The following is an 8,952-nucleotide window of genomic DNA, read 5'->3' on the forward strand; positions in this document are numbered from 1 at the left end:
ATAGACAGGCAGACAGATAGACAGATAGACAGACAGACAGACAGACAGACAGACAGATGATAGACAGACAGATAGATAGATAGACAGACAGGTAGGTAGACAGACAGACAGACAGACAGACAGAGATAGACAGACAGGTAGATAGACAGACAGACAGAGATAGATAGACAGACAGACAGATAGACAGACAGACAGACAGGTAGATAGATAGACAAGACAGACAGAGATAGATAAAAAAACGTAAAAAAAATTCCATAAAATGTACGGGGGGAAAAACGGCAGCTGTGGTTGCCGGAATTTTACTGTAAAAAATATGGTCGCAACGTTTTAGGTTTGAACTTAAATTTACAGTTAAATACCGTAATTTCATTAACTGATATAATGTTAATATACCAACCTATTGAAGTACTGAAATCTGTTTTGTACCTGTTTTGTAATACACTGATAACCACCAAATGCAGGAGGTGATGAGAAAGTCACATGATGAACCAAAGCCCATCACAAGCAGCTTTTAAATAATAACATCATTCACACAAACACCATCACGGTAACACACATGAAACCGAAATAATGCAATAAACATTCATTTAACAACATTAGGTGTAACACACAACCCTAATATACAAAACTGGTAAGAAAAAACTAAGAAGAAACATAGTTATTTCAACAAAATAACATCAAATTTTAAATGTAACGCAGGGAATTCTGGGAATGTCAATTTACGGTTATTCACTGTAAATTATACGGTCTTTTTCACTTCCAAAAACGGTATACTACCGTAAAATGAATGTCCAATACATGTAATGTCCAACACAGTTTTTCACCGTATATAGTAGGGGAATTTACTGTTAACCATTTAACAGGTTTTTACTGTAGCAATTTTTACAGTCTTTTAACGTTAAATTCACGGTCATTTTTTACAGTGTGTGCATTTAAAAAAATTATTACACAAAATGTTTTAACCGAGGTGTTTCTCTCTCTCTCTCTTGTGTGTTTTGTACACGTATGTACTGTATGTTTGTATGTCCTTCAGGAGACATTAACTCTCCTGCCAGGCTGTTATTGTAAATAAGAACCTGTTCTTAATGACTTGCCTGGTTAAATAAAGGTTAAAGGAAATTATGTTTGGTCAAAGTTGGATACAATTCTGACAGCCCAAAATATTTTCCTCATTTGAACAAATGTTTAATATTTAATGCACTCTGAACTACTGAACTACAGACTAATTGTATTTTCATGCACTGCATCATGGTCAATTTTGAGATTTGGATCTATTTTGCTTCCATAACATATCTTCTTTCAGACTACAGTGGGAAGAAAACATGCTAAATACACTTTTAAGTGTATATTTTTATTGCACTTTATATGTTTGAGTCTGTAGATTTCAATCACAACACATTTCTTTAAAGGCCGTTTCTCAAAATGATTTTTTTCTCCACTTCAGCAGGACTTACACCAAACTTTACAGTTTTATTCATATCAATATTCTGAAGGTTTGTTGATATATCACTCGCCTGGTTTATATAACATTTTATTCCTATAAACAGCTATTTTTTGACAGTATTTTCTGATTTATGAAGTGATAAAATATAATATGATATATAATATAATAATATTTAATATGTCAACAAAATCAAACAAGAATTCTGAACCTGGCTTTAAGTGATCTTTAGATTTCTGTTCAGGAATTGTATGTAAATTTGAGCATGTTTAATTAGATAATGCATTATTCACATATGCAAAACGTAATATTTCAGAAAACGTGTAAAACAAAATAATTGTCTTACTATTTAACTTGGGAAATATGGTGATACCCTATATCAGTTAACACTGATGTCTTGCCTTAAAGGATATTATGCCCATTTTTACAATATGTAATATAAGTCTCTGGTGTCCCCAGAATGTGTCTGTGAAGTTTCAACTCAAAATACTCCACAGATCATTTGTTATATTATTTTGAAAATGCCTGTTTTGAGTGGAAGCAGAAACACGCTGTTTATCGGGCCTGTCTCTTTAAATGCAAATGAGCTGCTGCTCCCCGCCCCCTTTCCCAGAATAGAGCTACGCCATACCTGCTAAAAACCATCTGTTATGGTTCTGATTATCATGTTTATCGTGCTGAAATCATGCGTTTTAAACCATATGAGTTGAAACTTCTGATATACAGTTTTCTGAGTGCACACATCTGAAGCACACGCACAGAAAGCGGCTGTCACAGCATGTGAGCACTAAACTGAGTTCTCATTCACACACAAGCTTACTTTAAAAACATATGTTATGTCTGTGAAGGTAAACAGCTGGGAAATAAATGGCATGTTTATTTTAGATCTAAACAGTGTTCTGTGCTCGTCTGTGCAGACAAAGGCAGAACAGTTAGTATGCTTTGCTCAAACTTTCGCCATGGCATTAGAACTGGTACACCGTTGTCGCTTGCGAAATCAAAATAATGGCACCGACGCACCGTGGGTGGAAATTTACAGATGAAAGGTCCCCTGAAATGCTTAGAAACAGCAGCATTACTCTATGTGTTGACGTCATTTTAACTGAAACAGGAAGAGAGGGCGGGACATATCAAGCAGCCCCGCCCCTTTTCAAAGTAGCCAATAGCGTTTGTTTATATCACAGAATTCAAAAAGCTCCGATACATTTTGTGGTCTGCGCCGACTCGCGCATGTGATCCGCTCCGTGCTATCGTGTCTCTGGACCGGAGCAGAGTGTGTGCGCGGTGCGGTGGTTAGCGTGACACAGCGCCAAACCAGACTTCTTTTTTTCCTCAATGGAAAGCATATTTACACTGTTTGAATCTTTCCCTGTCCCCTATATAGTGCACTACGTGCCATTCACTGTACAGAAAATACTAATTCTGTGGACAAGTGACCGATTTCAGCCGCAGCTTCATATTTTATAGTGTAGGGGGCGGGGCTTCGGATTCTAGAGACCATTTGATTGGACAGAAAGTTTGATGTGAAGCTGAAGTACGATGTGACGTCAAAAAAATCTTTGAGCCTGTTGTGTCCTCGGGTACTCAGTAACTGCACAAGTAAATCCTCTTAACCGTTTATTCAACAGATGCTACCTTTTTACACTGTATGGCTTCTTCTAGGGAATACTAAGTAGAACCTCTACACGTAACAATATACTGCCACCTTGGGGTTAAACTACAAAACACCACATTTCCCCTCTTACTTGAAAGGGTTCTTCTTATCACAGGTTATTTAGAACATTATTTTTTTTTTTTTTCCTTCTGTTTAAAGGTTATGACAATTTACAACCTCATTAAGAACTTAAGTAACCAAAATAGCAAATAACCATTACTGTGTACTGTTACCTACATTAACCCTACAACAGACATTTAACACTGTAATGAAATTATCTTACTTCCGATGCACATTTTAAGTACTTCAGGCAGTTATAACGGTTCACATAACTTACAGTGTAACACCAAAACAATATGCATTTTCTCTTTTGTTTTCAAGCAGGTATAACGTTCAACGGGTAGCTTTGCTGTATTCCTTCAACCACACAGGTGATCTACACACCCTGCTACTCATCCTAGGATTAAATGTCACTTGTGACTGCAAGTTCTCATGTTGAGTAGCAACAGGACCTGTGAAATGTGTTAGTTTGGATTTCTTTTGTCACTCAGCACGAAAGTACTTCTGCCGATTTGTTGCTCAGTGTTCAGTGGTGAAGAGAACTTAGAAGCTCCCTTTTTCACATGAACAGGTATTTTCACTCTCACCTGGTCACCTGGTTTGAAAGTGTGGTTTTTGGCTTCACGTCTTTTGTCTGTATACGTTTACTCTTAAGCTGCTTGTTACTCACAGTGTCCTTAACCTGAGCGCATTTGTCACTCTTAGGGCCCACAGGAAAAATGTTCAGCTTTGTACGCATTTTGCGATGGTGTAAAAGTTCAGAAAGACAAACACCTGTATTACTGTGTGGAGTAGCTCTATAATTTTGCAAGAACTCAGTCACTGCATGTTTCCATGGTTTTCCCATTTGTTCTGCAGAAAGGATGCATTCCTTCAGAACTCTGTTCCAACGTTCCACAGCCCCGTTTCACTGTGGGTAGTACACACTACTACGCGTGTGACTTATTCCCCTCTCGTTTAAGAAAGCTGCAAACACACTGGAGAGAAACTGAGGCCCGTTGTCGGTTACGACACACTGAGGATTGCCCTCCCTACTGAAGACTGATTGAAGGAAGGATGTGACCACCTCTGCAGTAACATTTGGCGCAAATGCCACCTCAGGCCACTTACTGTGGTAATCCACTAAGGAGATGGCAAAACGGCAGTCTGAAGGTCCACTCTCAAACGTTCTGACTATATCGATTCCTAGTTTCTGCCATGGATCGGATGGCAGACTGACAGGCTGAAGTGGAGCAGGTGCAGTTTTTGCTGATTTATCATTCATTTGGCAGGTCAGGCAGGAAGAAACTGCGGATTGCACTTGAGTATCCATCTGAGGCCACCAGAATAAGTCACGCAGTCTCTGTTTAGTTTGAACAATTCCTTGGTGTGTCTCATGTGCCAGGTTTACTAGCTGACTGCGTAACGCAGAAGGAACAATAGCACGATGTTCACCTCTCATCACCAGCGCACCATCAACACACAGTTCATCACGGATGCGAAAGAAAGGCACCAGAACAGGATCCAGCTCATGGCCATTTTTCGGCCAGCCCTGACCGATTTGTGAACGCAGCATGTCTAACTGTGGACAGGATTCCGAAGCAGAAAGGAAATCCTCCATAGACAAAGTAGGCAATCCCGTAACAAAAGCAACCATTTCCGGTTCCAGAGCATCATCTGATTCTGTTGGCAATGGCAGCCTGGATAAACAATCTGCAGCACAGTTAAGACTTCCAGGTCGGTACACTACATCATACGTGTAGCAAAGCAAGCGTGCTGACCACCGGGCAACATGCATACCAGCCCGGCCAATTCCCTTAGTTGCCAGTAGTGTAGTGAGTGCACTATGATCAGTTCTGAGTGTAAAGTGTTGACCCCATAAATACGGCCGCCACTTCTCTACGGCCCAGACACAAGCCAACGCTTCCTTCTCGACTGTAGAGTATTTCCTTTCGGCCGCTGTAAGGGTTCTAGAAGCGAATGATACAGTTCTCTCAAACTTGTCAGGTTGCATTTGTGTCAAAACACCTCCCAGTCCATAAGCGGATGCATCCGTCGATACTATTATGGGAAGGGAAGTGTCAAACAATGCAAGCACCGAGCTCCTAGAAAGCAGTTCTTTCAATGCCTTAAAGCTGCAATTAGCAGAGTCAGTCCGTTCAAAATTAGCATCTGATGCATCTCTCAGCAGTGCACGCAATGGCTCAGCAACAGAAGAGAAGTTAGGCAGGAATCTGCTGTACCACGAAATCAGGCCCAAGAATGAGCACAGGGAAGCAAGGTCGTGCGGTGCAGGGGCATCAATGATCGCAGACATGTGTTCATCATCTGGAAGAATTCCTTTCTTGGAAATGACATGTCCAAGAAATTTTAGGGACGACTGGCTGAACGTACACTTCTCCCAGTTCAGTTCCAGTCCTGCATCAGATAAGCGCTGCATGACAGTGCGCAGCATCGCATCATGAATATCCTGAGTAGTGCCATATACGATAATATCGTCTAGGTAATTCCTGACTCCATGTATGCCTTTAAGAACAGTTTCCATCATTTTTTGAAATGCAGCCGGCGCAGAGGCAAGGCCATACAGAACCCGGCAATATCTGAAGAGGCCATCGTGCGTGATAAAAGCTGTGATGTCTCGGCACTCCTCGTGTAAAGTAAGCTGATGGTAAGCAGTCACTAAATCAATTGTAGTGAACACGGAGGCACCTCTAAGATCACTCAAAAGTTCCTCCATGTGCAGCAGAGTATGGCTGTCAACAATTAGTGCCTTATTTGGCTCACGCAGATCAACACAGAGACAAATTTTACCTCCTTTCTTTGCGGTCACGACAATAGGCGAAATCCAAGGAGAAGAATCGATTTTCTCGATTATGCCCTTTTTCAATAGGGAGTCCAGTTCTGCAGAAACAGCTTGTCGGACAGCGAACGGCAGTCGGTGTAACTTTTGGCGTACTGAGGTAGCATCAGGTTTGACTGTAGGCTTATGAACGAAGCCTTTCACACAGCCCACAGAAGAATTTGGAGCAGGAATGGTTTCACCAACAACTGCGTGCAAGTCGTCAGGTGCAGACACGGCATCAAAGTGAAAAGAACATTTCAAAGCTCTAATTAAGTCCATACCCATTAATGCAGAGCCACCTTTGACAATGTATAGACATGCAGGTGTTAACTTATCATGCAGTGAGATGTCTGCATGTAAACATCCAAGGACTGGAATATCCTCTTTCAAGTACGTGACTAGTTTCACTTTGGGAGCCGTGAGTGAACAGTCCGAAAAATGTCTTTTGTACATGGCTTCAGGCAAAATTGACACTGCAGAGCTAGTGTCCACGACTAATTTAGTCTCAGCTGAAAGTCCATTTGATGTTGTAACACAAACACTGCATAAAAGTTTGTCTGCCGAAGTATTCACAGCATCAGTCAAGAGAACAACCACGTCAGGGACTACTTCCCTAACATCCTTAGAAGAATGGCATATTTTAGAGGAATGTCCGATCTTACCACAGGTACGGCATTTGGCACAGGCAGCAGGGCAATCGGCAGCATTAGCAAGGTGATTTTTAGCTCCGCATTGATAACACATGCGATTTACTCTTCGTGTAGTATCAGCAACAGATTTTGCTCCTTCAGAACGTGACGTGCTCTTTTTCCGATGCCGAAATGGCTTGGATGCCACGGCATGAACCGAACTTTGCGCACTGAGCATGTCCGAGTTTGAAAGCGCTTGTTCCACCTGACACGCAATAGTAACAGCAGAGTCCAGCGTTAGTGACGGTTCCAACAAAAGTCTGTCTCGTACTGCTGGGGCATACGATCGCTCGACCAGCTAGTCCCGCAGCATTTCGCTCTCCATTTCAGCATAAGCACATGATGAAGCTAATTCCCACAGAGCAGACAGGAACTGTGGAATTGTCTCATCAGCATGTTGAGAACGCTGACGAAAACGGTGTCGAGCGACCACAACATTAACTTTCGGCGTGAAATTGTCCTCTAGTGCTTTCATTGCATGTTCAAATGTAGTTCTTGTATCAGGCAGGGTGTAAAACAGCCACTGGCCTTCGGTACCCAAGCTGTGTAACAATAGGCCCTTTCGCACCGCAGGAACCTTTTCATAGTACCAGAACTAATTGTGGAACTACTCCCTTTTCGGCGTGTTCGCACCGCCGGAACTGGGTACGATTTTAGTACCGGACTGCCTTTTTCGAGAACCAAATTAGCTCCTACTCTGGAGCAGGGTCTAACCAGCACAACTGGTACTAATCGTGACGTAAGTAGACATTGATTGGCCAAACGCGTACGATCCTCCTGTTATTAACGTAGTTCTTTGTTTCTGTTGTTGAACGTCGCACACAAATGACGTCGCTGTCGACCGGCTTACGTCACTTCTTAGTACACACTGTCGGTGCGAATGCAACCCTTTAAATGGTACTGGGAAATAGTTCGCGCAAAATCGTCCCAGTACTTTAGTACCGTACATTTAGTTCTGGAACTAAAGCGGTGCGAAAGGGCCTATTACAGCACGCTTTCTTGCATCAGGCCCGGAGCCACCCGTAGCATTAATGGCCAGCAAATAGTTCTCGAACATTTTCCGCCAAGTAACAAAAGGAATTGCAGGCTCTCCGCTGCATGGCAGAAAAGGCACAGGCATAGGCAAGGAAACCATCGTCGCCAATTTGTTGTGTCCTCGGGTACTCAGTAACTGCACAAGTAAATCCTCTTAACCGTTTATTCAACAGATGCTACCTTTTTACAGAACTGTATGGCTTCTTCTAGGGAATACTAAGTAGAACCTCTACACGTAACAATATACTGCCACCTTGTGGTTAAACTACAAAACACCACAGAGCCGTTTTGGCGGAAGTGACGAAGTGCAAGCTTTGAATGCTTATATCTTCTAAATGCGAATTTTGTCACTGTTTTGGAGCACACTGCCTTATAGATAACCTTAAGACTAACATATTGATACTAATACCTAAAAAACTTTAATTTTGATTTCATGGGGACTTTAAGGGGCGGTAACATTGTAATGAGATCCCTTTGCAACATCACCACAGAGCACTGGTTAGACAAAAAGGCTTCCCAAAACAAAGTTACTGGGTTAATCTTGTTCACGTTTCCTTGGTTGGTAGATGCACCGGGGACCTGATAATAGCACTTAAAACCTGGAAAAGTCAGATTTTCATGATATGTCACCTTTAAAGTGGGGAAAAATCTAATGAAAGAAATTCAACAAAGCCTTTTTTTGTCAAAATCATAGGGCACATAAATGTCTGCTATTTAAAGAGTATGACTTTGGTGCCCATTTGACAGCAGATCAAAGAAAAGATGCACAAAAACGTCCACATGTGAGCTGATCTAGTTTTAGGGTCCTTTTAGAAAGTCACATCGAGTCTGTGTGGATCCATTTATTTTATTTTTTATTTTTTATTAGACATTAAAGACATAACATGCAACATTTACAACTTTAACAAGACATCCAAAAAGATAACACAATTAAAGGAATGGGTTTACATTACATAGAACAAAAACAAACAAAAAAATCAATAATGATACTTAAAGGAAAAAAAAGACAGCATATACGCGTTCAATTTTCAAGTAACTTCAACTCTTTAGCGAATACAATTGTATCTCTACATTTTTTGTTATCAGTACATTGGAGAGACTCAAAATACAAATGAAAATCAGTCATAAAGACCTTCAAACAGGGTTTAGAACAATTTCTATACTTTTATGAATATGAAATTTACCAAATAAAATCATTAGATTCATCATAAAATTGACAGATGCATTTTTTGATTCAAAATATAAGATAACA

At 41.0% G+C, this 8,952-nt stretch overlaps 1 protein-coding gene across 1 annotated transcript in view; it reads right to left on the reverse strand.

Moving 5' to 3' along the window:
* The window catches only part of nme9 (NME/NM23 family member 9), a 19,308-nt gene extending 15,414 nt beyond the window's left edge, over nt 1–3,894 (reverse strand). Inside the window, exon 1 of the mRNA XM_016253456.1 lies at nt 3,743–3,894. Within this exon, the coding sequence (XP_016108942.1) occupies nt 3,743–3,894 (152 nt within the window). The remainder of the gene's footprint in view (nt 1–3,742) is intronic.
* Between the last annotated feature and the right edge of the window lie 5,058 nt (nt 3,895–8,952).

The sequence above is a fragment of the Sinocyclocheilus grahami genome, unplaced genomic scaffold (assembly GCF_001515645.1).
Source record: "Sinocyclocheilus grahami isolate Dianchi unplaced genomic scaffold, SAMN03320097.WGS_v1.1 scaffold1183.1, whole genome shotgun sequence".
Classification (NCBI taxonomy): Eukaryota; Metazoa; Chordata; class Actinopteri; order Cypriniformes; family Cyprinidae; genus Sinocyclocheilus; species Sinocyclocheilus grahami.